The sequence below is a fragment of the Myotis yumanensis genome, unplaced genomic scaffold (genome assembly GCF_028538775.1).
Source record: "Myotis yumanensis isolate MYYU_CA2020_CCGP unplaced genomic scaffold, mMyoYum1.0.hap1 SCAF_8, whole genome shotgun sequence".
Lineage (NCBI taxonomy): Eukaryota > Metazoa > Chordata > Mammalia > Chiroptera > Vespertilionidae > Myotis > Myotis yumanensis.
The window spans coordinates 24,586,493-24,613,683 of NW_027223759.1; the positions used below are offsets into that span (position 1 = coordinate 24,586,493).

Below are 27,191 nucleotides of genomic sequence, written 5' to 3' on the forward strand. Positions count from 1 at the left end.
ACACAGAGGGAAGATGGGATGACTTTAAGATGCCAGGGCAAAATTTAACTGTCACCAACCATGTCCCAGTGCTCAAGACATGATCTCTTTTGATGTGAACATTTCTGCTTAAATTATTGATGTGTTGCTAACTCTTTTCAGTGCTGAGAATTTAGGTTGAGCCTAAAACTATAAACACATCTCCTTATCTATCTATCTATCTATCTATCTATCTATCTACACATGTAGGCCGTATTTTCCATTTCTCCCAGAAAAATCCCTGCTTAGTGGCACTGTCATCATTTGTCCCCTTGTAATACTGTAGCTGAAACCACAGAGTGAGTACACCCACAGCACCAGAGGTCAGCGTAAGGTAAAAATAGAGCTCAAATCATAAGTGATTACAGAGTGAAATAGTAATCCATGTTTCCCTCGTTCCTCATCCTGCTTTTGGAGAGGTTGGTGATTAAGAAAGGCTTTCAGTCCTGATGAATTATCATCTTAGCCAGAGCTCAGATAGCATCCCTGCTGCCCAGCTACAAAGTGGATGGTTGGCCTCTGGTAGACATAACATTGGGACCATCGCCTGGACCTTTCTTTGGTGGGTGCCTTGGTAAACAGAGCTTATGTTACTCTCCGTGACATCACAAGGAAGGTCCTTGTTCAAGGGTTTCCATCAGGCTCCAAAAGTGAGTTGCCAGTTTTGAATTTGTGCACATAAAATTGCCACCAGCGTTTTAAAAGAGAGAAGAAGTTCTGCCTTATCTTTGAAGAAATCAAAAGCATGTTCTCTTCACTGGCCCTATTTTCCATGAGCTTGTCCATCTGGTTCCTAGTTGCCAAAACAGAGTGAGAAAAGGGCAGCGAATAAATGTCAGAGAGTCAGCCAGTCTGCATAAATCTCCAGCCCCTTCCAGAGAAAGTCCTTCCTGGCCCTCTGGGCCTTCCAATCTGTGACATGAGCCAACAGGCATCAGAACAATGTGGAAATCAAAAGACTTATTTTGCCTGAATCCAAACCCTTAAAAGCAGCTTTTCTCATACCACTCTTCTACTAGATATGCCCAGTGTGCTGCTTTGCAATAAAGCAATGTTATCCTAGCAACTAGGTCCCATATGTCCTGGATACAGAATTATTTCGGTGTATTTTGCTCTAACCACAGGAAGATCCACTTAATGCTTCTTAATCTGAGAAAGTATTAAGACAAATCGATCAGCTATCCAGTCTTGTTTCAGTGACTACAAAAGCAATGAGCAGATCAAAAGTAAATAATACTTTATATTTGCTGAGAACCTTGAATGTGTTCAGAGCCAGTAAGAGATCAGAATTCTCTGAGCGACTGGAGCAAGCATTATCCCCCCACGGCAGAGGAATCCAGATCAGCATGGCTACTGAATTTCCTTTGGTCACACAGCTAATTAGAGAGTGGCCCGGGACAAAAAGCAAAGTATTTCGGCTTCCACACCTTTCAAAAACCACACTTGTATCTGGTGCAGAGCTAGATCTGGACAGTCCCATGTGCTGTGGTTTCTTTACCAAAATCCACAAGTGGAATAAACTTCAAGGCACTGCAAATCCAGCTTAATGAGCCACAAGAAAAGTGTTTGGACCAAATGCTCCGATGCTTCCCCGGAAGCGGCTGTCATATGAATAGCCACTGAGAAACGCCATTCAAAAACAGCAATCATCTGATGCTACCACAGTGATTATATCTAGCATTTGTCTAGGGCTTTACACTTCCAAACGTGCTTTTCACACCCACTGTCTGATGGAATAATATGATGCTTTGAGATGAGAAATTTTTTTTTCACTTTAATTTCAAGTGCCAAGGAATAAGGTAAATGTAAATCTGTAATGTACCTTGATGTCAGGTGAAGCAATGTGAAGTGTTAACATCTATACAGCCTGGCCTTGGCCTAGTAGCTCAGTTGGTTGGAGTGTCATCCGATACCCCAAGGTTGTGGGTTCAATTCCCAGTCAGGGCACATGAATGCATAAATACGTGAACAACAAATTGACATCTTTCTCTCTCTCTCTCCTTCAAAAATAAAATCAAATTCATAAAGACCTGAAGAAGTGATTTTTAAAAAACATAATAAAATACATCTAAACAGCCTAGCCACTGAAGGTACCCAAGCAATAGGTTTCTTATTTCCTATGTAACGCTCAATAGAACTAAGGGGCATTTGATATGCAAATAAAAGTTATATTCCCGAGGGACAAATCCTTCACGAGAGCATTCTTTTCTCTAGCCACCGTCCAATGTGCAACATGAAAAAAGGTGCTCTGAAATGCAGGTCCATGGGAAAGACCCCCTCTGTGAAGCCCAGTCTGCAAGCTGCAAAAAACGTGACAAGGAAAGGTGTTCCCGCCTCACACACAGCTGTTTGGGCTGAAGTGGAAGCCTTGTCCAGATGCCAGAGGATCTCGCTGCAACGGGCAGGCTTTCACTTTCTCTGTGTCACCACGTCATAACCACCACGCTGCTGGCGTCGCATGCAACCTCCTACCAGACAACATGGACCTGGGGTCTGGGATTTAGCTCAGGAAACACTGCCTAGTCGCCTCCACTGGTTACCCCAGTGAGGAATCAGAAGCACACTTGGAAGAAGCTCTCGCCTTCAATGGAGAAAAAGCAGAGTAGGCTGTCCTGAAAACTGTAGACTCACAAAACTTGTATTAGCTTGACTTTGTAAAATAAACATAAGGCAGCCTCTTCGGAGCTTGCCACCACTTCTCCCAAGAACCAGCCCGGAGTAAGTATATGTCAACTGAAGAGGCTTAAAGGGGAAGAAAATGTGATCTAAACAAACCTCTAGGAGCAGACATCCTGCTGCAGGCTCCAACGGGAAACATTTGTTATGAAGTAATAAGAATTTGCATAATTTGGGGGAAGACTTTGTTTTCAAAGTAATTCTCTTTTTCACCTGCTTAGGTCTTTGCCCGTGTATGGCTTTGGTTAAGTTTTGTTGATGGAGGCTCATGTTTAACCAACTGTTTTTAATTTACAAATTAAACTTGTCAGAAGTAGAAATCCTTCCCTTGGAACTCTTCCAATATGTCAAGAATTAATTCTAATGAAAACGGCATTGCCTAAATGCAGGCTGGCCAGTCACTTATTTTATTTACACAAAGTCCTTCTCAGTTTCTTTGATAAAAGCAGCTAAATCTTTTTCCTCTTTCATGTTTTGTCAGCACTTGATTCCTTTTGTCCCTTGGCTATTTGCCTAGCTGTGGACAATAAGGCAGGAAGAATAGAAGCAGATTGTTGGAATGGCCCTCAATAAACCTAATTATGACATGTTGACTGCCCTCACCATGACACAGTCAAGGGACCCAGGCTTATTCAATTACCCTTGCCAGGTTTCTCTTTCAGACCTAAAGTTATCCTTTGACTGTTTGTATTTCTGAACAGTATTCATGTTCATTGTGAAAGAAAATCCCCTGGACTTTGAGGGGTTTTTAAGTTGATGCTGTTATTGTAGCTAATTTTTATTAACTGAATGATAACATGATAAAGAAATAGACTTTTGTTATGTAATAAGAACAAATCAGTGTGTGCTTAAAGTTACACCTCTCCTTCCTTTCTCTCCCAGCCAGTCTGGCAGGACATGTAACCTGAATTAATAAACAAAATAATTTCTTCAACCTTACATGTCCCTTACACCACCATACTGAGTCTAGCTCCACCAACAGGAATGCCGCTTCACTGAGATTCTTCTGAACTTTAAAAAGAATCATCACAGGATTGGGGGGGGGGGTGTGTGTGTGTGTGTGTGTGTGTGTGTGTGTGTGTTAGCCACCAAGAAGGTTCTTTGCCGCATTAACACCAGCGAACATAAGTTCATTGGTACCTTTCTGGCCAACAGCTATTTCTTCAGCTGCTTGAGACCGACAGGATGAACCGTATGTAATTAAAACTCTGGCTGCTGGTTGGAGGAGCCCTTTCCTCCTCAAACAGATTGTTCAGAGATCACGCCAGTGGTTGCCGCAAAGCCAGTGTATAAAGGCTGTGTGTCAAGTGAACAAAAGAGTGGAAAAATGAAGGAATGCCAAAAATCAGCTCCTGGTCTATCCCAGCTTTTAAGTCAAATAGGTCCGATAGAATTAATATTCAGTTGTGTTTTAAGCTGCACAAAGCTTAGTGGGGACAATTTTTTTGTAAGTTTCAGCATCTCTGGGTATTTTTCTTTTCCTTTTTTTTTTTTTTCTGTTGAGCAACTCATTGTTTCCTTTGGGTAATTTGACAGTTCTTGGGACTATAATAGAATAAAATTCCAACTACAGTGTAACAAAGTGGTTGCTGTAATTTCTTAAATTGGTTTCTCAATGCATTTCCTTCTTTAGAAAATTCCCACAACTCGAATAAAAGCAAGTCTAAATTGTAATCTGCCCCGCAAGTGAGTTTGGGGTTTGAAATTTACTTGATTTCTAGGAAAATTACCTTTTTCATCCTAAAGTGAGAAGCCAACTTCACAAAGGACTTGTGAAATAAAATGTACAAAATCCTTAGTGGCTGAAGAATGTTTGGAATAAGGACTCCCCAGAATGTATTCTGCCCTGCCAGTCCCTCCTCCTTTCAAATAACAAGAGTTTCATTTTCTCCAAATTCATAAGGGATATTTTTAATCTCAAATATCCAAAAGGAATTGTGTAACAAAGCCTTTAAACATAATTAATATACATAAATTCAATGGAATGTATTATATCATACTATATTGTATTATATTATATTACCTTATAGAATGTCATTCTGAAGTTTAGTTTTAGCATTTGTTCATTTCATTTTCTTTTATGCATACAAACTAGTAGTCTACCTATAAATTTTTAAACTAACACCTTTTTTAATAGCAGCATGGAAAACAGTGGATGTCTCACCACTAGAGAGTTGAAGTGTTCAAATTACTTTAACCAGCAAACATAACCTCCTGTAGAACAGCAGTTAAAAACTAAGTCTGCTTTTGCTACTTTAGAGTGGAAATGTTATTCAAATATCCAAGATGCCTCAATATTGTAACCTGAAGCATATGTATCTTTGCATTCTCTAAAATGTTTTAATGTTTTTATATAGTTAAACAGAATAACAACTCTTCTTCGAATCTCAACTAGCACTTCCCTAAAATAACATGAAAACAAAATAAGTAGAGGAAGTCAAATACTCAAATCCAGCACGGCTCGCCACCCCAAACTTGGCAGAACATTATAAATGCCTGCTGTTTTAAGTCACAAAGTAATCTAGCTATTCAAACTTTATTAAATAAATTATGCCATAACGCTCACAAATTCAACTTCTTCCAACCTGTTGGAACCCAATTCATGTGGTAGTATAAGTCAAAGGTTTGCTTGTGGATATGGGGAAGGGAGTAAATAATTTGATTTGTTTTGATTTTTATGCAGTCATTCAACAAAAATTCTAATGTTTACTAATAGTAGCTAAGATCAGATTTCTTCTTTAATCTATAGGTCAAGTAGTGACTTTCTTATCAAATAAAAATTTTTATTTGCCATTCAAGCTTCAAAGTTGCAATACATTTGATCAAAGTACAGAATAATAACTAAGAAAAACAGAAACAAACTCTTTCATATGGTAAACAGCAGAACTTATTCTTCTGACTGTATAAAGGGGTACAGTTCCTCTTCCTGATGTTTTCATTTTATAATGTTCAGCTTCTGTTTTAAAAGAGTGGTAGATATTTTGTAACAATATTTGCTTACATTTTCACAAACCTATTTGTTTAAGATAAACTGCAACAAAATTTGAGCCACAAATATTAGATTCATAAAAAAATTTATATGCTCTAAAATTTCCTCAAATAAAAAAACAAATCCTCACAATGCATTTAACATTGTTAATTTTATTATTTGATCTTTGCAAGTAAGGATTGCAGCATTTGAATGAATCATTGTCTGTTTTCAGAATATATACCTAAAAACTCAATATGTAGTTTATGTTGATTTTTAAAAGAATTTTCCTCCATAATAAAAGAGTACAAAGTGCAGGGGAAAATATTAAAATCTTCTCTTGCTAGGCTGTGACAGCTTGCCTTGAATCATTAATGTAACAAAAAAATATTTTTTTTCATTCTTTCCAAGTTTCTAAAATGCTTCTCAGCAAAGTCCTGGTGAAAACAAAAGTTTTCAGATTTGATATTATTTCCTGTTTACTCTACAAGTTTGCTCACAACTTCTGCTTTGCATGGAAAAATTTAATTGATTCAAATACTGTTTTCTTATTCATGAATATATATGTGTGTATTTCAACTCAGGGGATACATATATCTTGTTTGTTCAATTCAGTTTCTTACACCTACTAGTGAGGTAGCTGATTTACATTTAAGATTTGTCAGCAGAATCACATGAAGTGAAGGCACCATTGTCCGAGTTTCTCCTCCAGCCCAGTTTCTAGCTTTGACTTGGTCAGCTACCAGAAATCTCATGTGCTCCCCTCTGGGCACAGGGGGAAATGTCTAGGCACAGACTTTTTTGAAAGAAAAAATGTTACAGTCTTGCTTAAGGGAAAGCTTTCTAAACAAGACCACCAGGCCTTTCCACTCTCATCTGGAAGCCACAGCTAGGACAGGAGGTACAAAAAAGCATGCATTTCCCACCTGGATGCATTTCCTCACCTGCATGGGGAAGAGCCAGTATGTTCCCCTGTTCAATAGCTCAGCAAGCTCTTGTTCTCACCTTCTCATTTTATAATGTTCAGCTTCTGTTTTAAAAGAGTGGTAGAACCAGGGCATACTTCCTCCCCAAAGTAAGACTGGAGTTGCTCACCTTCTAAGACATCAAGAGGTGAAGGGCCTTTCCATTGTTGCCCTGAGTCCCGGCTGCCTGGAGGCCCCACTGTTTCCTTAACCAGAATGTGGCCTGGCTCACAGCCTGCCCAAGCTGGGAGAGACTGTAGCCTTCACCTCACCAATGCTTCCTTTTTTTCAGAGGAAGGGAGGATGATGCCCAGAGAGGGAACACAACCTGGTCACAGTAATAGTTTCAGAGACCTACAAGAAACATCTCCAAATTGCCTGATGTAACCTTTACAGCTGAGGGAGCCAAAGTCCAATGAATGTAAAGGTCTTGCCCACCTTCCCGTGTCTAGTGCGCGGATGGATGTTCCTCATCCTCTGTGAGGAGTGGATCCAGGATCCCTCCGTGGAGCTCCCTGCAAAGACTGAGGCTGCTGCGCCACAACCAGACTTTGGCTCCATAGAAAACAAGACAAGACGTAAGGAATGAGGAAGCATCCTGGAAATTCTAAGTCCAAGGCACAAGTGAAGGGTAACTAAGCATGATTATTATTATTATTATTATTATTATTATTATTTCGCTCTCACACATGGTTGTGCCAGGCCCCGCTCCTTTCATAAGGAGCTCACTTGTACCTGCTCGCCCCACTTGTACCTGTTTTACCCTAAATGAAAAAAAAAAAAGAGGCCTAAGGCTTTTATAATTTAGGGAGCCCCTCTTGAGAAATAAACACCAACGTATCTTAATTTTGCAACATTTGCAAAAACCCAATGATATGAAGACATTGTTAGGATCCCTCCCAGAGCCCGCAAGGGCTCACAGGTGAGGGGCCCTGGAGCCTAAGGTCACTTGCTCTCTGGTAAACCCACCTCTGACAATGACTCCTCCTCTTGAGTGGGTCTGAGGAAGAAGTGGGCTGTTTCTAGATGTGTCCATCACCATTACCTAATACTTAGAAAACATTGATCAAGTCTAAGTGCCAACTCTGGGGGTGGAGCAGGAATCTAAGACCATTCAATTGTCCACAGACACGACAAGCTGTTTCCGAGTCCCACAGGTCACAGGTGGAATAAATCCCAGCTGTCCCACTGGGACCCTCGTGACTTACATCCTCCATGGCAATGTGTTTCTGCGGCTCTCCCGGACCCAGCCCTGAGAGTCCAGGAGTCTGGCTTTCCAGAAGCCCTCCCAATAGACCCACTACAGATGCCAGTTGCCCCTGGTCCTCTTGAGGAGGGCAGCCTCACTTCTTCTGACCTCTGACAACTGTCCAGGAGCCACTAGAGCAGCAGTTCTCAACCTGTGGGTCGCAACCCCTTTGGTGGTCTAACGACCCTTTCACAGGGGTCGCCTAAGACCATCCTACATATCAGGTATTTACATTACGATTCAGTAACAACATTACAGTTATGAAGTAGCAATGAAAATAATTTTATGGTTGGGTCACAACATGAGGAACTGTGTTTAAAGGGCCAGAAGGTTGAGAACCACTGCTCTAGAGGTTGAGAATTCAGATCAGACATCTGCTCCTAAGGGAGGGTTTTGAGCTCTGAGGCAAAATGGGCCCCACACAGCCCTCCCCGTCTGCTGGTTCTAGGCCACACCAGACCCTTCTTGTCTTTCTTCTGGGCCTGCTCTTTGCCAGGAAGCCTGAAGGACACAAGCCAAGGCCTTTGCCTGGCTCCCAGGAAGTGTGGGAAATCCATCTGTGGTCGAGGATGCCCTAGGTCCCACCTCCTTCCAGGTTACTCACGGGGTACCATGCCCTAGCAGATCCTGCTCTCTAGCGAGGAGCTCCCTCATCACAGAACCAGTCATCCTGTTCACAGTGAAGATAGGATCCTCTGGGGTATCATCTGGGGGGGGGGGCAGAAGAAACTATCCATTGCCCCCACAGAAACCTTTGCTACACAGATACTGGAATTCTGCATTAGGGATTCATTTTTCTTACTAAGCTGTCAGCTCCCAGGGTCCTTTTGGGAGGGTAACTGTTTGAGTCACAATGTGAATGAGATAGAGCTCGATGTTATATCTCTGTGTGGAGTTGGGGTGCACAAGAGGAAGGTGAGCCAGATGGAAGCTGGACAGCAGGGGGGAGGGGGAGACAGGAAAGGATGGGGGGACAACATTCAGGATTGACCTCCCTCTTTTTACCATAGGTCACCTTATAGAGGCCTTTGAGAAAGGAAGGGGGGTGCATTTTCAGTTTGGGGGAGGAGGACTGGAGGTAGAGAGATTCTCAAACATCCCTATAAAAAGCCCAAACTTGTTCTGGTAACATCATTTCCTATAAACTACAGTGTGAGTGACAATTCTTTCTATTTTTCCTAAAGTTTTGCCAAAAGGATTTTCCAAGAACCATAAATTTGAATGTAAAAGATAGTCATTGTCTTTCCTAATGAATTTAATTTGGGTTTTGCATTTTAAAAAATAATAACAAAAAGGATTCATTTCAGGGGAAATCGTTAGCTTAAGCTAGAAACATTAAATTATAGTAATTCAATAAAATGATGCAAGTTAGCCAGCAAACAAAGATTCAGACCAAATTTGGTTCTCCGTCCCGTTGCTATTTTGTAATAAGGACACTGCTCCTCTCCTTATATTCCCAAGGTATATGCTAGGGCCCCGATAGGAACAGAAGCCTCTCCTATGGCTTAGTTTCAATTTTCCTACAAAGGACAGCATGACACAAGGGTGTGACCAGTAATGAGGACTTTGCTTTGACCTGCAGGAGATCTATATGTCCCCACACTCTACTGACCACTTCGTGAGGCTCTGATGAAAACAAGACGAGGTGGCCTCTCCAGCTACCAAGTGGTTTTATGCTCTGGAATGCCGTGAGAAGACCAGCTGACACTTTCCACGGGCAAGGAGTAGACAGAGAGACGTCAAGCCCCAGAAGGTCACTGAGAAAAGCCCAGAAGGTGAATCCAACACTGGCCAGACCTTGAGCATCCACCCTGGCCTTCTACCTGGACCTGATCCCTGTACAATGGGGGCTTTGCACGCCCCCTCTCCACTCCCCACTCTCCCCCCACTCCCCCACCCCTACCCCGCCTCTGCACTCTTAAGCCTGGCTCTGCAGTTCTAACCTGATGCCAAGTCCCCGGTCCTCCGTTTGCCTTCTTCTTTCAGACAGAAATTCAGCAAGCATTCAGAGCTTGGCAGGGCCAGTGACCGCAAGCAGACATTGGCTTCTGGTAAGAAACTGTAGAAGTCGACTTCCTACTGCCCCCTGATAAATGTGTGTCATGCCCACACAAGCCCCGGATGTGCCCTGTCTGCACAGAAGACGAGCGAATCTACCACCTGGAAAGTTTCCACCCTGGAGAGCTGCCCGAAGCATGTCCTGCTCTGGCGGATGGCAGGTCCCCCAGGCACTGTGAGGAGACCCCCATTGATATGCTCGACTTTCTGAAGTGAATGGACCCCCAGCCCCCTTTACAAATGGTCTGAAAGGATGTGAGAAGCTCCAAAAATTTTCCAAAATATAACCCACAAATCCAGACACTGATCCCGTTTGCTTGGGGATCTTGCAATGGAACGTGGAGCATTTCTGCCTGATACGTTCGTGAGTCCCTTTCTATTTTGAAAAGTTGCAAATCTAGGAGAGAAAGGGCAGCTTTCCCACCGAATTCCCTGCTCTCTGACATAGAGCCAGTCCCCTGGAGAAGGCCTCTGCTTGCTACTTCCCTTTACCTGTGTGGATGACAGCAATGTGACGACGTGCCACACAATCTAGTTTGCTTACACTTTCGGGCCTGAAAGCCACTTAGTTTCCATGGTCTACATTTCTGTGGAGAACATCACAGGCACCTGACAAACAAATCAACATGTTTTCTCGTTGGGATTGACTCTCCCTGCACTCTCCTTCCTGTGTGGACAGCCACATACTTCTGCAGGTAGTAATCAGATGGCGCAAATTATGGGCCTGATTCAATCCAAATTATGCACAGAGCTGGGGGGCGGTGAGAGGGGGGGGACGCTGCTTTTAATTCCTCTCAGCTCTTTGCAGCTGGTCTTAATGCCAGGTCTGTTTACATTCCTGAAAGGACTCCTTCAGATTTCCACAAGCAAAGGGGGTGGGGGGAGAACCCAGAGCACCCAGCCCACTGTCTTCCATCTGAGCACAAACGAAAGTTTTAGAGTTAGATCTGCCTCCTGCCTCCCGTCTGCAACCCGCTCTGGGGCCCGCCCGGCAGCCAGAACAGTCCAGAAAAAAAAGACCTGTTTTCATTTTTCTGTTTGTTCTTAAAACTGAATCAAGATTTTTATTTTCAAAAATAAATCTGTAGCCCTACTCATTCTCCTATTTCTGAAAGGCTCCTTCCTAAGAAGGAATGACTTGAAACATTTTGCTATCAGCGCTGGCATCTCTATCTTTCTCAGGAGGGTTTGGAGTGGGTTGTTTTTCTCTGTGGTTGGAACACAGTTCTTCCTGGCTTGTTTCACAGACTCAAACTTCCAGCTTAGAAAGCCAGGTACTCGGCAGCATCGACGACCGAATTCCCGGGCATCAGATTTAAGAAAAAATAGGCTGACATGATTTGAGGGAGGCAAGGTATGTGCAAGAACATAAATAGTCTTTTGTGCGCAGAAGGGAATGCTTACATATCCCTTAAAAGTTCATAAAGTTCCAAATCAGCCTTCACCAAACTCAAGAAACCTAGAGCATTGGACCAGCACTTTTTAAAAACTAGAAATGCAAGACCACATTTTAATATTCATAACCTGTCCTCTCACTAGATCAAACCTGGTGACCCTGAAAGACAATTTCTCTTTTGTAACTAAACAATCAGAACATGTTGCCTCTACATTGTTATAAAACTATCCATAATTTTTCCAGCACAGAAAGAAAAATAAGTAAGAATGTTTAACATAAATATACAATTTTTGATGGGGGTGAAGTAAACAAGAAAAAAAATAGAAAGAGGAACAAATAAGTAAATAAAAGTTTTTGGATTTAGAGAATGTTGCGTTTGGAGAAACAGGTAAATATTAGAGGATTTTGCAGAAGGTAGTCGCTGTTCGTAGAACATCTTCCTAAGCAGAAATTTCAAAACCTATGCTTCTATGCACAGCAGTGGTAGAGAAAAGTGTCTCTTTTTCTCCTGTGCAAGTGGCCACAGGCAAACACTCCCGCTCCAACTCGCTAAGCATCCCTCCACCATTTGTTCTCAGCACAGAACCTGAATTCCACCAGAGCTATCAAAATTACAAATGTCATCCCCTTTGTCCCTCCTGAGGATGAATTATTTTACAAATAAACGCACACATGTGCCAAATGGTGCTGTTAGATTGGAAACAACCTGATGTTGTTAAAGGAATCATTGCTTGCCATTACGATGGAATACTATGCAGCTATACAAATAGGCTCAGGAGACCATCCGACTCCGGTATGGAGTCATTGCTGAGATTTATTCTCAAGTGGAAGGAAAAAAATGGTGTAGAACAGTTTCCACGGTAGACTACCATTTGTGCAAAAGGGGAGGAGAGAATATTTTTTAAAGGGAGAGAGAAACAGACTTAATTACCTATGGCCACTCTAGAAAGAGAGCCGAGACAGAGGGACTCCGGTGGAAGAAAACTTGTCACCGTACATTGTCTTGTAGCTTTTGAATTATGTCAAAAGTGAATGTCTTACACAGTCAAAAATAAATATGGTTTAAAATAAAATCTGACAAAGCATGTATTTCACTTGAACGTTTGGATAGACAAGAGGGCGATAAAGAACGCTTCCCTTTTAAGGCTGAGAGTTGGCCCCCCTAATCCAGGAGTCCCCTTGCATCTAAAAGCCTTCAGGGGGCCAGCACAGTCCAGAAGGAAGGCCCCAGGGCTCGCCAGCGAATTTTTATCAGTTCACTGGGGGCCGGCTGGCCAAGGAGCCCCGGCTGCCTGCTGTGACGCCTAAGCCACAACAGCTGCATAAACTGGCTGTGCCCCAGCCTGACCTATTTCGGAGGCAGGTCAGACCAGTGCATGCGGGGATAAGAAAACAACCTTCCTTCTCTCCAGTGGCTGCACGGGCAAACTGCTCCAGCGGGAAAACAGGGGTGGGCACGGGACAGGGGCTCTCCAGCCCTCCAGAGCCCAGCTACTTTCTTTCACCCTCGCATTGTACCCCAATAACACAGACATCCCATGGAAACTGGACAGAGGGAACCCGAATGGAAAGGTCATTGAAATGTATCCTCCAGCTTAACAAATTGGAAAGTTTCCTTAATATTTCTGAACTCAAATTTAAAGGAGAGGGATTAAGAAGAATCATGCAAAAAAAAAAAAACACAGTGTCATGTGTGGAACTATAAGGACATTTAAGAACAACGAAAGAGGCTGAAGAAGGAACGTAATGAGAAATTATACCAAAAAATTCCACAAAGCCAAGGATTCTGGCAGGATTTCAGGAGAAAGAATGTCCGTATGAAACTTGTTTTTCAAAAGGCAACTTGTTTGTCAATCTCTGATTGCAGGGGGCTTGGAGGGAACTTGTACCAAAAAAAAGTTGATTTGAGGAAGTTTTTAAAAGCCAGGTTAATCTAAGGGAGAAAAGTACTCTTCATAGAACTAGGATAAAAAGTACTTTAAAAATATCTTTTGACATCTCAGTGAGTGGTTTTAGAATTGTATTATTTTTCATATCTATTAAATCAATAAGATCTATTACATTAAATAGTTGTTTATAAACTCATTTTTTTGACTCAATGAAAGTGGATTTTGTGGGGGGCGTGTGTGTTGGTCTTCATTGTTGTTCCTAAGCCCTGAATTCAGCTTGTATTTGCCCTTGGGCAGAGCCCATCTGCCAGTAATCAGGTCACTTTCTGCATGTTCAGAGGTTATTTTTCCCCAAGATTTTGAGTTTTCCCACGACAGGTGTAATTTGCACATCACTTGCACCTTCTCATTTTATCCTCATACCACCCTGGGAAGTTGTTATGATGTGCCCACCTTACAGATGTCCAAACTGGAGTTCAAGGGGTCACATCTGAAGTGTGCTTGGTACCAATTTTAAAGCAAAATTGTTGGTGCAAGAACATAGCACTTTTACTTGGATTACTGTGCTCTCATAGGCAAGCAAAGTCATGTTTAAGTCCGAGCACACAAGAAACACTCACTTGCTTTAGTGAACTTCTATCAGAAAATTGGTCAGGTAGGGATTGAGAAAGAAGAAGCCTGTTGCTTTTCTTATAATAAAATGAATTGGACCAATTAATTTTCTTTAGTTCAGGTTAATCTCAGACATGGTAACTGAGAACTACACACATGCACACACACCCTTTGGGCAAGATTTTCTTAACCATAATAATATGTTTAAATATTAGGAGAAATTCTGGCTGGGTAGCTCAGTTAGTTAGAGCATTGTTCTGATACACCAAGGTTTCGGTTTTGATCCCTAGTCAGGGCACATACAAAAAATCAACCAATGAATACATAAATAAGTGGAACAACAAATCCATAGTTCTCTCTCTCTCTCTCTCTCTCTCTCTCTCACTTCCTTTCTCTCTCTAAAATTAATAAATAAAATTTTTAAATAAAATAAATATTGAAAATAAGAGTTGTAAAATACATGTTTGGAGATAGACTCTATGAGTCTTTAATTATTTAAAAATAAAGTGTGTTTTTTTAAAAGAATATTAATACCCTCATACAATGCCCAAGTGCCTGTTTACTGGGTAAATTATACCTTATACTAGGGTTTGCAAATAATAATAATAGGGCTAGGTGGTTATATTTTTAACATATTTGAGTGCCTATAAAAATCACAAGCCTACAAATATAGGCTTTCTGTTAAAATGCAAATTTGTATGTGACCATGTAAGCATTTACTATGAAAGTCTACAAAAACTAACACAATTCCATGCTGTTCCCATCTAATGACATAAGGCCAAGTACATTAAATTCAGCAGTTGTTTCCAGAAACATGACTACCATCCGCTTATAAAATTTTTGAAAATTTACATTTAAGCCTCCATAAAACTAAACTATTTGAAGTTTCAATGTGATCCTGGAAATTTTTACATGCTGAAAATCAGTGCTATTTCCTCTCCCTTAATCCTATATTGGTCAGCCAACAAGAGCCTGTCATTCTTGTCACAAAGCATTTTGGTCAGCTATTTTTAAATGGAGCCCACTGGAATTAGATCCAGGATGAGTGAGAAATTGGCTGCTCAAATTGAGAGTTCATAATAATAAACTATTGTAGATGCACTAAATATGGCCAAAGAAAAGTACATAAGAATCAGTAAATCACTGAATGGGTTTAGGGAGACAAATATACAGCTAGTCTGTCACTGCCTGTCATGAGTTCTGATTTGTTATACAGGGGAAGATCCATTTCCCAATCACTGCACTAACAAGAGCATGAAAACTCAGACTACTTTGATCAAGTTGCTTCGGCTCAAAAAGAAGGGGTTCTTTGTGGTTGATGTCATTTGCTTAAAATCCTGCAGCAAAAAGTTAAATGCTACAAAGTTTGCTATGGGTAATGTATAAGATAAGATTCTTTCTTAAAACTTTCCTTTCTAGGAGAAATGTGCCTCCAATCAAATTCTAAATTTTATACCATTGCCCTTTATTAAGATACAATTTTGTTTTAAAAGAGAAGTGGCCACTTCCATATCAGAAATGATCTGTTAGTCCTAGTTTCTATCAGGAAGGAAGGAAAATAGACTTGAAGGTAAGAATTCATAAAACTTAGTATTCCGCAAGTGTCTTCAACAAATACTTTCCATGGTTTTCATATCTCCCATTGGCAATGGCGAGGTTTCTAACATCTCTCTTAAACAGATGTTTTATAATGTTAATTGACACTTTGATAACTGAGCACATTCCAATTACAAGCTGGAAATGAAATAATTTCTGTTCATTTGGGAGCATAATCCCAACTCAGATAATTTGTGGGGAGAGGTATCCAGATTCCAGCAAAAGTGCAATGCTGTTGGAGCTCAGCGCTTGGCCCAACACTACAATACAGAACTGGAAGCTGAGCTGAGCCACGCTCTGCCAGAGACTGGCATGAACAGGACGATAAAATCTTTGGTGTGCATCTTCCAAGAGATTGGCAGCTTCTGAAATTCCCTTTCACTTTCCCTGATCACAGTTCCCCCAGCTAAAGGCAGCCAATTCTTTTATATTTTTTTGAGCCATGATATCAAAGTTTTATTTTTTTTTCCCCATCTTTATTGAGATATAATTGACCTAAGTGGGTACTTAAGTCCGTAATTCTGTCTTGGTACTGAGATCAGGCCAAACTTGGAGCTCAGTTCTGCTGTCCCCTGACAGTACAGGAACACATAGCCTGACATCCAAGGGTGTCAAGGGAGAAGTCACTTTAACTGTGTATGTATATGAAATATACATGTACGTGTGGAATATGCAACAAAGAACTTCCTAATGCTGCATCTGGACCCAGGAGAAGGTAATCATAACAGATTACTTGCACTTCCAGCTTAACCTATTTCAGGCTGTTGCTCTTTGCTCTACATTGCAATGCTGGGGACTGTATCAAAGAACATCTGAGCTTTGGTAGATGATCCATTAATTGGAAGATAAATAATAGAAAATATTTTAAAATATCCACTAATGATTCTGACTCTGTATGTCAAGATACAACTTATTCAAGAGTGAACAGAAAGAGTAGAAAATCAAATGAAATACAAATAAAACCTTATGCACAATTACTTAGTATTGAAATGAGCATAATCAGAGAAGAGGATCCTGGAACTCCCACACGCAGGCAGATCCATGATGCACAGCTGAATACCCAAAGCCTGAATCTGGCATAAATTTAATAAACTCACTTAGAGTGATTCATTGGAATTTGCAAATAAGTAAGCACAGAGATGGTGTTTCCAAAAAAGCCCTTGCAGGAATTTTAGCTCCCATAATAACAGAAAAACCTTTTCAAGTATAGTGAATTTCTTAATCCAAAAAAATCTTTAATTGTTCATCTAATAATCAACCAAAAAAATCGTAAAATCATTCAGGGAAATATTTTTCCTAGCATTCAACAGCAGTGCTGAGCGTCGATGTGCTGTTACCTCGGATCCTGATGACTCTAGAAAGTATGATCCATAGGAAAATAAACCTATGGATTTGTGCAACTGGAAATAGTTTACTGCCAGCATAATTCCTAGTGACCAACTTATAAATAAACTCTAACGATACACAAACTATACACACAAACACATCTACTTCATTATAGAGTTTAAAAATATGCATGAGACACATCTAACCATCTATAAACACAGAAACTATGGAAACACAAGTAGAGAAATGTAGTCAATGTAACTCTCAGTGTCCTGTGTATTTAATTATTCCCTACCTAGATTTATGCTAAACTCGGACATCTTTCCTTTACATCCACTCAGCGGGGAAGGCAGCTTCAGCGAAACGCCCATGTATAGAAATGTATGCGCAGGCAGACAGTAGCTTCCATGCCTCCCACCACCTCCCCAAAATAAAAATTTATTTGATGATACATCCCCCATCTTCACCAAAGCTCTAAACAAGAAATCACCCTAGGATCATTAGAAGCACCCCATAAATTTCTTCTCCATAAACCCACGACATGTACTGGTTTCGGTTCCTATTTCTTAAAGAGAATTTGGTCAATCCTCCTTAGAGGTTTCAGAGGAAAAAGAGGATTTTCCAAGACAGATAAGTTGAAATGATCCCGCTTTGATCTCAGTGGTTAAGAATCCCTCACAATAGAAGATGGCCAGTGAGGGGCCGCAATCGGGGCCTTTTAATGCGCAACAATGGCATCAACAAACAGCTACTTAATCAATATTTGGCCAGAGCTGCTGAAAACTTCCTTTTCAGATTTTAATTCCTAGTTGTAAAACAACCCCAGAGCAGCCAGTGAGATAAGGCATTAAACTGACTGCTTAATTGCCTTTTAGTGTCTTGTTAGTTCTAGATCTACATTCTTAATGGTTCTTTAATCTTTATTTACCCGCATAAAGAAGTTACCTGCCCTCAAACCCCACTGAACAGAACCTTCTCAGCCCCAGCCCTGGCCAATCTCTCGCTCTCACACCCTTTGTGTGTTTGTTGGTGTTGTGAAGCTTTTTCTTTTCACTGGTTATTTACCTATGTACAACCGAAACATTTAACCTCCTCGCTAGGGAGGATTTTTAATTTTTTTATTTTTTTTTTTTGTCCTCAAAATATATGTATTCATGGATATTGGGACTGGGCTCAGCGGCAAAGTTCCCATCCACCTGACGGATTCTGCACAGCGCACTCTCCTCAACCAGCGCACTTGCTGGTTCCGCCTCGCCGCCCCGGTGGTTTTATGGCGCAGCCCTGGGGACTCTTAAATAACCCTCCAGTGATGATTACGCACTTGCAGGCCCCACGTCCCCGCTCCGGTGCTATCAACAATCCAATCAAGCCGCCAAATAAACATACGATTTCCAAGCATTAATGAGAAAATCTGCATGTTTTCAATAAGGCTAGAAAGTAAACATACAGCAGTCAACCCGACAAAACAAACCAGCGAATAAGAAAAACCGACATCCGAACTCGGCTGCTTCCTTTTCCATCTTTCCAACGGAAAAACCGCTACCGCTATAGGTTCTTGGGCTGGGGGGAACTTGGGGGGGGGGGGGGCGGGGAGGAACCAGCGTGGTGTTCTAATTTAATTCGAGTTCTGACATTTTAAATGCATTTTTTAACATGCAGTGTTGAGTGTTGCAAGGACTTCAGAAAATAGGACATTTTCTCTAAAGACTTCGACGACGCTGGGGTCAAATTCGTGATTCTGACAAATGGACTTGGAGAGGGGGCTGTCCACTTCTAGAACGGCTCCGATGCCACAAACCTACGATCTTACACCTACTGATTTTAATCTGTGGGAAAGTTCGTCCACCACCCCCTAGCCTTGCGCCAAATTGCCTGCCTTTCCCTGCTTACTGCGGGAGGGGGTTGGTTCGGGGGTAGCGCGGAGAAGAACCGCTTTCCCTTGATTTTAGTGGCGCTGCCGTCAAACATAAAGTGGTCTTTTCATGATTCCGCTGGAAACGAAACGCTTCGAGGACCTTTAAAACTCTGCGTGTTTAACTGCTTTAGCTTATGCCTCACTGGAAGGCTGACGCCGATCTCGTTAATTTTAGATGCGCTCAAGTGCGCAAACTGGACGGGCGAGGACTCGAGCAAAACTTTTGTCACTTTGACTTTCTCAAATAAAAAAAAAAAAAAAAGCACCGTTTTTCAAAAATGTCAAAAAGGAAGGGAGAGATGTGAAAGGAGTATAAGCCCCAACCGACCTCTGCTTGGGGTCTCTTAGCTCAACCTTTGAAATTGTTGCAAACCTCCCACGCTCACTGCGATTTTAAAAGGGGGAAAGTCCCGTGCAGTGTATCTGCAGCTCCAATCAAAACATCAATTCGGCGATCTGGCCTCTCTCCCCCTGAACCCCCAGCGCCACTTCAAAGCCACTGCAACAAGTCGGTAATTGTAACGTTGCATCTAAATATTTAAGCGACAATCTTGCAGTCGCGTGTCCATTTACAGTCCTCATCTGTCCTCTAATTCCATTACGGCACAGAGCAAAAATGTTTCCCAAAACTCCCAAACAGGAAAAGCGTCACCCTCCTGGAGGAGGAGTAAGTGGAGGAGGAGAGGGGGAGGGGGGGAGGAGGAGGAGGAGGAGGAGGAGGAGGAGGAGGAGGAGGAGGAGGAGGGGGAGGAGGAGATGATGATGAAGGAGCAGTTTCTATTGATTAGTCACTGCTTTTGTGTTAAGGGCTTTCTTTAAAATAAGAAAAAAATGGGGGGAGGTTGCAGAAATTTCACTAATGTGAGCCTCAGGCAAGGGAGAGAAAAAAAGAGAAGGGCGGGGGGCGGGCTGAGTCTAGATGAAAGTGAGAAGGACATAAAGGAGGCAATTGAGTCGGCTGCAGCCCGGAGAGCTAAGCTGCTAGCCGGCCGGAGCGCAGGGGAGGGGGCGGCGCGGAGCTTTGGCGCAGGGCGCAGGAGTGGGGGCCGGCCCATTGTGGCAGCGCCCGCGGGCCCGCTAGGCCGCGCCGGGGGAGGAACAGAGGCGCCCATTGAGTGGCCAGCAGCGCGGGTCGTACCCACAGCCCCTGATGCTGCGACCAGGGCTTGGCTCCTCGGGCTGCACCAGCTCGGATCTCTGTGCCATCCAGGGGCTGGGCGGTGGGGTTGGGTGTGCCCTGATCGCCCAATCCTCCCCTTCCACCCGCAAAGATGTTGGAAGGATGGACCCAGCAAGGGCACCAGGGCGGGAGCGCACCGGGTGGGCACGCTGCGCTGTCCCTGGATTGGGGGCGGGGGGCAAGGGAAATTTGGGGAGGTGAAAGGAGCAAGAGAAAGAGCAAGACCCTGGAAAGAGGAACGAGGGTGGTGCTGACCTCTTTCGGGGTGCCTCTCCCCTGTGTCCTAGTGTCGGACAAGCGGAAAGATGTCCCCTGGAAAGCCAGTCGCAGCAGCACCCTCCAGGCCTACAAGGAAGCTGGAACCTCCAGCGAGCACAGCACCCTGGTCAGGACACCCAAAGGCCCCTTGTTGGCCAGGGCACTTAGAGCTCTTCAGCAACATGCCTTCTATTTCACAAGCGGGGCGACCTGTGACGTTTGATACCCAAACAACGGAGAGAATTTTTTTTGAGGTTTCTAAACTTTCCTTCAAACTACACTTCACTCTCCTTTCTCTGGGCCCCTCTTGCCCTCCAGGGTTCATCTGGAAAAGGAGCTAGAGGCGCTGGCGAGACTGACGCTGCTTCATCCTTGACAACCCCAAATTAAATTAGGCTTCAGCCTCTGAGGTGTGTGTGTGTGTGTGTGTGTGTGTGTGTGTGTGTCTGTGTGTGTTTTCAACGGTGGGACCCCCGCTGGGGAGAATTCTCTGATTTTTAAAATGGTAGCAATTGCCCTTGAATGGCAGCCCGATCCAGCTAGACGGCCCAAAAGACTGGAAACATTTTGTAGGTGAAATGGCCACTTTTTCCACGCTGGAGAGTCCATAAAACTTCCTGGCGCAGCAGCTATTGGGGCTCATTGAATAATTCATCCCTCATTGCCAGCCCATAATGTCTATTCGCCACCCTTTGTGGGGCTGTTTTCTCTTCTTTTCTCCTTGAATTATAAAAAGGTTGCCTTCCTTTGTTCACATCAAGCTGCTGCGAGCCGGAGCTTTGTCTGGGCCGAGCTAAAGTGTGAGTTTCAATGGACTCTCCAGGCTTTGTCTCCCAAGTTCATCTCCAAGTGTAGCTTGTGTAGAGAAGGCCTTCTTTGTAAAAGCTGGAAAAGTTGTACAAATGTTTGACCAGCTCATTTGGGGCGTTTTGTCTCCTGGGCCTCGGTTGCCTGTGCTGTGAGGGAGCCTCGGATCTGCCGCGCTCTGCGCCTCCGGCAACAAGTAGCAAAGCTGTGCCTCCCCCCAATCCTTCTGGAGCCTCTGGGCTGCTCTTGGCTCCTGGCCCCACTGCCCTGCCCGAAGGGGCCCATTGGGTTTGGGGGTGTCTGGTTTCTCACTCTCTTCCCTCCCCAGCACCTCCGCGCTGTATCTGGGCTGGAATAAAAGCTGAGATGTCTTCTCAGAGACTGAAAAGGAAGCACCCCTCTCAAAAGAGAAGCTCAGACCGAGTCCGAGCCTGTGTGAGAGCCCTGCTTCAAAAGGAGGGAAGCAACCTGCCACGGCTTCTGGTGGTTTTTTTCTCGATTGCCTGTTTGTGCCAGAGCATCTGAAAGCAGCCATTTGGACTTGGAGCACCTAAATCTAAGTGTCCTTTTGAGGTTGAGTACAGATTTTGCATTGATTTATAAAGCCCACCGGTCTGCCCAGGGGGTGAGCCAGAAAGCTCAAAGAAAGGACCATCCACACTCCTACCGGGCTGAGGGCCATGGACCCAGCCTGTCCTGTGTGATGGCTCCAAGCCCACCTGAAGAGTTGCCTGACCTCTAGGGCAGCTCAAAACTCCGCCTCACAAAATCCAGGCCCCAGATAAGAGAACGCCAGGGGAGGGGGCGGGGACTCAGATCCTTTTCAAATTTGAAGAGGTACAACCATCCCCAAGGCCAAAACTGCTGAGGTGCAAATCTGCTGAGACCTCTCTGTGCAGTCACCCCTTCCTGGTTCGGCTCCAAGGGGTAGACTTGCCTTTGGGAGCGGGCAGGTGGGTACCTTTCAAGTCTGAAGAGGACCTGCAGCATGTGAAAGGGAGCAGGCTGCACTCATGCTTCTAAGGGAGAGATTTTCTCTAGATGCTGCCAGTTCGCAGCCAACGAGGAACAGGTGGCGCCAGCACTAGGGTCCAAAGCCCAGACCCCCTCGGTTTTATTTCCCAAACACACACACACACACACACACACACACACACACACACACAAATCAAACCCCATCGCATTTGAAAAGCAATGTAAAACCAAGAAAAAGCAGACAGCTTACACATATACATTTATAGGGTAACCAACGAGGGGCAACTTTCAGGGCTCACTGCTTATCAAAGTATTGAGCCTCTCTTTCTCTCTCTCTCTCTCTCTCTCTCTCTCCCTCCCTCCCTCCCTCCCTCCCTCCCTCTCCCTCCCTCCTCTGATGTTACAAACTCTGGACAGCAGGGCCTTTCCTGAGGGCGCAAAAGTTCCTTCCACCTCGGAGGATCACAGACTGTCTCCGTCCCCAACCACTCCCAGGCACCCCGTCCCGCGCCCAAAGGCAAGAGGGTGGCCCCGCACCTAAAACGCAATTCATTGTCATAAACTACCGGGGGCTGGAGGGGAGGCGGAAGAAAGATTTGTAAAATAGAGAAAGCAAAAGAGAAAATGTTCGTTTTGATTGCAAGTGCGTCCCTCACTCGAAGGCTCTTACCCGGGTGGCGTGGGCAGGAGCCAGGAGACCTGGACACCCGCGGGAGCTGGGCCGCCCTCCGGCCCCTGGCGCCAGAGCGCGACTGTCCGCCCGGCGCAGGCCCTCGGCGCGCCGCTTACCTCGCTCGCTCAGGATGCCGTCGATGCTATGTTTCGCCTTCTTCTCGCTCTCCTCTGCCTCTTTCCGCTCCAGGTCGACCTCCTCTTCCTCCCCTTTTCCGAATTTACTCCTCAAGATGCGGCTGATGGAACTCACTGGGGGCGGGGGGGAGGGGGGCGCAGACCACTGAGTTGGTGCTGGGCTGGGCGGCACGGAGCCCCCACCCCCAGTCCGCGCCCTGGATCCGCTGCCGGGCACAGCCAACTTCTGTCTCCTCCTGGTTCCTGGGACCTCCACCTTCTTCTACCACCTCTCAGCCTCCCATTCGACACCCCCCCCCCCAGCCCCCGTGCCACCCCCCATCTAGGAAAAGGGAGATTGGAGCCTGGGAAGCTTGCACCTCCGAGCAAGGGCCGCGAACCGCCGTTTTCTGCCCCTCGCTCCCAGCAGGAAGCGTTTCCCTTCTGGACGCCATGGACGGGTCTAGGCCTCCAATCTGAGAGCAGTCTCCCGCAGCCCACCCTGCACCCCACCACCACCACCTGCAGGCACTGGGCGGGCCCGCGGTTCCCGGTCAGGGAGGCAGAACAGCAGCGGACCCTTCCCCTGCAATTCAACTTTTTTTAGACTAGAAAGGGTTTCAATTTCAACTGCAGAACCGTTTCCTATTGTAAAAATCAAAAGAAAATGCGCTCTCCCCGAATTTATTTTTTCCAGATTCCAGTGTGGTAAACAAATCCGTGCTCTGAAACATCTCGTTCTCGCCGGGGGAGGGGGGAGGGAGGGAGTTTCCTTTTAATTAAAAACAAACTTTCCCGCGCGCCCTGGCGCTCCGGCTGCGCTGGCCTCCCTGCGCCCTCCGCCACCCAGGGCTCCAGGGCACCCCGGGGGCCGCCGCAGGCCCGATGCGGAGGCTCCCCGCCTCCCCGCGCACCGCGAAGCCTCCGCGGCCCGGCCCCATCTCCCTTCCACGGGGGTTACCAAAACATTTGTTTCTCTTTAAAAGAGAACATCAATATTAATAAATGCTTGGCCTCCGCCTCGCGTTTCCTGCCCTGTTTTCCCGGCAAAAATCCTCTTTGGGGAGCCCCCTGGGTTGGTCTCAACCTCAGGACCAGCGGCTCAGCGCTCCCTCCATAAAACGGTGGTTCCTAAATATTTCAGGGCCCCAGGGAGGAGCCGCCTCCCGATGGCCCAGGTCCACCCTTGAGGTGATTATAGCTTCAATGACTCGCCGGGGAAAGAGCGACTGGCGACGGCGCCGGAGGGGGACGCGAGCGGGCCTGGTACCTGAGGGCACGGTGTTTCGGTCACAGACCGCGTCCTTGAGTAATTTGTCTCGGATTTCCCAGCTGAACATGCCCGGGTTCTCTCGCTTGTATTCCTCAATTTTCTTCTCCACGTCAGGCGTCGTCACCTGCTTTAAGAGAACAGGCAGGCAGGTGTTGCGGCCCAGTCCACTGGGCGAGCCCGAGGCGCCTTCCTGCACCCCCTGGGCAGGGTCCCCTTGTTAGCAGAGGGGTCCCAGCTCTCTAAGGCAGTTGACCCTTAGGGAGGGCCTGTCAGAAAGTCATCCCACCCCAAAGCAACCCCGGTACCCTCCTCCTCCCCAGCTAAGCTTGGACAATCAGGATAAATGAAAAAGAGGTGTGCCGTTTCTGATCCCTGGAAATACAGAAAGGCAATTTCTTATACAACGTCAACACGAAAATGAAACTAAACAAAAAGAAATGCTTGAAAGAGGAGCAGAGAAATCAAATCAGACCCACAACTTTCCCTTCTCCAAAGGAGCGCCAGATTTTAGCTAAAGTGAAGAGCAGAGTGAAATGCAGACGGTATCTAGGTTTTCAAGAATTAGAGCAGATAACAAATAGGCATAATTGGAGAAACTGGCTCTGGATTTTTTTCCAATTAAAAGAGTTTCCAGAGATTCTTAGAAAGGTTGTAAGGGGCCCTGAGGAGGCAGGAGAAGAGGAGGGTGTTCAGAAGTCTTAAGTTTACCAGAACTCTCCTTTTGATGTTGCCCTGTGGCAACTAGAAAACTATATTGCGTTTTCCTCACATCCAAAAGGCAGCCCTGTTGCAACCCCCTCCCACTCAGGCCTCGCCAGTAAGACTCTCTCACTTTTCTTTTTTTAAAGGGAACCAGACTCATTTGAGGATAGCACCAAACTGCTTTTTAAAAGCCAAATCAGGGGCTCACTACAATGAAAACTCATTACTCAGCTTTTGACTCCTGGAAGACAATTTGGACTGGAAGAGACTGGGGACGGGAGCTGGGAAAGCAACCCTGAAAAAAGCAGAGGCTCCTAAGATTAGTTTTGGGAAGGGCAGTGCAGTGGGTGAGAGCTGGGGAGATGCTTGAGGAAGAAACCAGCAACAAGTGGACAGGGACAGTTTGGCGGTTGCCTATCAAAACAATGTGTTGAGGAATTATGAGATTCAGGGCGTTTAAAAATGCTATATTTTCTTTACACAAGGGCTGGTGTTTTCCCTTGCAGTGGTTCTCAACCTTCTGGCCCTTTAAATACAGTTCCTCATGTTGTGACCCAACCATAAAATTATTTTCATTGCTACTTCATAACTGTAATGTTGCTACTGTTATGAATCGTAATGTAAATATCTGATATGCAGGATGGTCTTAGGCGACCCCTGTGAAAGGGTCGTTTGACCGCCAAAGGGGTTGCGACCCACAGGTTGAGAACCGCTGCTAGTGTTTATCAAGGAATCTCGGCTTAGGTAGCAACTAAGTCCCCCCACACCTGATAGAGCACACACACACACCCCTCCCCAGACTTGAAAAATAACTTCTTCTTGGAAAGTCCCAGAGGTGCGGCACCCCTTGCCTTGCCCCAGCCTGCTCTTCCCTAACCGGGAGACCGCAGGCCCACAGGCCTCCGGAGCCGGCGCCTGCCTGCTCACCTTGGGCTTGCTGCCGCCAATGGCACCCGGCCGGATGGAGCCGGTCTCCTGGTACCTGCACAGGATCTTAGAGACGCAGCCGTGGGACACGCGCAATTGGCGGGAGATGACGCAGGGCCGAATCCCGTGGTGGGCCATCTCCACGATCTTGTGGCGGATATGGTTGGGCAGCGGCCTGCCGTTGATAAACACACCGCCCAGCTGGTTGACTCGGCCCTGGCCGAGGGGGGTGGACACTGGGGGCAGAAGGTGAAAAGAAAGGCAAAGGGAAAGTCATTTCAGGGGAATTGGGAGCAGCCACCGGGAGGATGAGCCTCTAACTTCGCGCTCTTTAGGCAATCCGAATGTTACAGCCTCAGCAATGAAACGGCTCCCATCCAGCTTCCAGCCCCAGGTCCCTTTTCAATCACGTTTGTTCAAACTATTAAGCAATTCAGGGCCACATAATCTTGTGTGGAAGGAACAACCAGGGCAAATAACTTGTCCCAGAGGTTCCATCTTTCCTTTCCGCCCAGGTGAAGTGGCAGCTCTGGGGGCCCGGGTGATCCTGTGGTTGGCACAACGTGTATCTTGCTCAAGAAGCAGCCTCCTGGCAGACAGCTCACCCCGGCTTCAGCCTTCTGGACTCTGCTCACACCAAACCCTGTCCACGTAGGCCTGCTCCCTTCCCAAGGGACTTGAAGGCGCTCGGAGCCTTTGGGATTTGCAGCTAAGAATGCAGTAGCCAAGGATCAAAGAGGGTCCCAAAAGGAGGCTGCAGGTGGCAGGCGTGTCACCTGTTACATCTGGGGACAGGGACAAACCGGATCTGCTCACAGGCCCTTCTTGCCTCCAGCCAAGCCCTGGGTGTTACATTCTACTCTGGACCGAGGTCGGAAGGTAGGAGCCACCGACCCGCATCCCCGCTGGGGCGCCCCAACCTCTCAAACTGTCAGAAGGACTAGGGCTTGCAAAACTTCCTGTGTCCCCGGAATTCCCAGAACCTTCAAGCTGAGTTTGTCAGTTTCCCAAACGGCTTATGGAAACTTCAAGATGCCGCTGAAGGAGAGTGAAACTCAATAAATAATTAATACTAAACATCGCAAGCGCGAGGGAGGTCGCAGGGCCTCGCCGCCACAACTGTGCATAGGCAAGACAATTTCCCCGGAACTTGACAAGAGCTTAGCAAATATGGGCAAAGCCAGGACAATTTTGAGGCGCCTTTGAGTGAACAAAATACGGAGAAGTTGCTTTCTGGTGCTCGGAAGCCCGTTCATCCTCTCCGCACCAAGGCTTTTCCAAAACAGCCGGGCAAAGTGGACGCGCCTGGCACAGGCCTGGCCGCCAAGCGCAGAAAGGGCTTTCGGAGAGAACCGCGCTCCTTTTACAGAGAGGAAATCGGGTGCTGATGTCGCCCCCACTCCGTTCCGGGGTGGGGTGCCCAGGGAAGGGGGTCCCTGGATCGCTCAAGGAGCCTGCGAAGACCCGGGTAGAGGGAGCAGCCCGGGCCCAGCCCCGGATCCGCGCGCAGCGGAGGCCCTCGCTTACCTTCCAGCGGGAACCCGCTGCGCGGATAGTTCTGCCCCGGGCCCGGCCGCATCATCCTGGGCACAGCTCCGGCCAGCGTGGTCAT

At 45.7% G+C, this 27,191-nt stretch overlaps 1 protein-coding gene across 4 annotated transcripts in view; it reads right to left on the minus strand.

Moving 5' to 3' along the window:
* Nucleotides 1–27,191, minus strand: part of PAX3 (paired box 3) — a 93,837-nt gene extending 66,646 nt beyond the window's left edge. For 3 of the 4 annotated variants that reach the window (XM_070423326.1, XM_070423329.1, XM_070423327.1), the window contains exons 1-4: nt 27,107–27,191; nt 25,580–25,815; nt 23,948–24,077; nt 22,678–22,812 (exon numbers count right to left, since the gene is read on the minus strand). In XM_070423326.1, the coding sequence (XP_070279427.1) occupies nt 22,678–22,812; nt 23,948–24,077; nt 25,580–25,815; nt 27,107–27,191 (586 nt within the window). The remainder of the gene's footprint in view (nt 1–22,677; nt 22,813–23,947; nt 24,078–25,579; nt 25,816–27,106) is intronic. The other variant, XM_070423328.1, reaches the window with a different exon arrangement.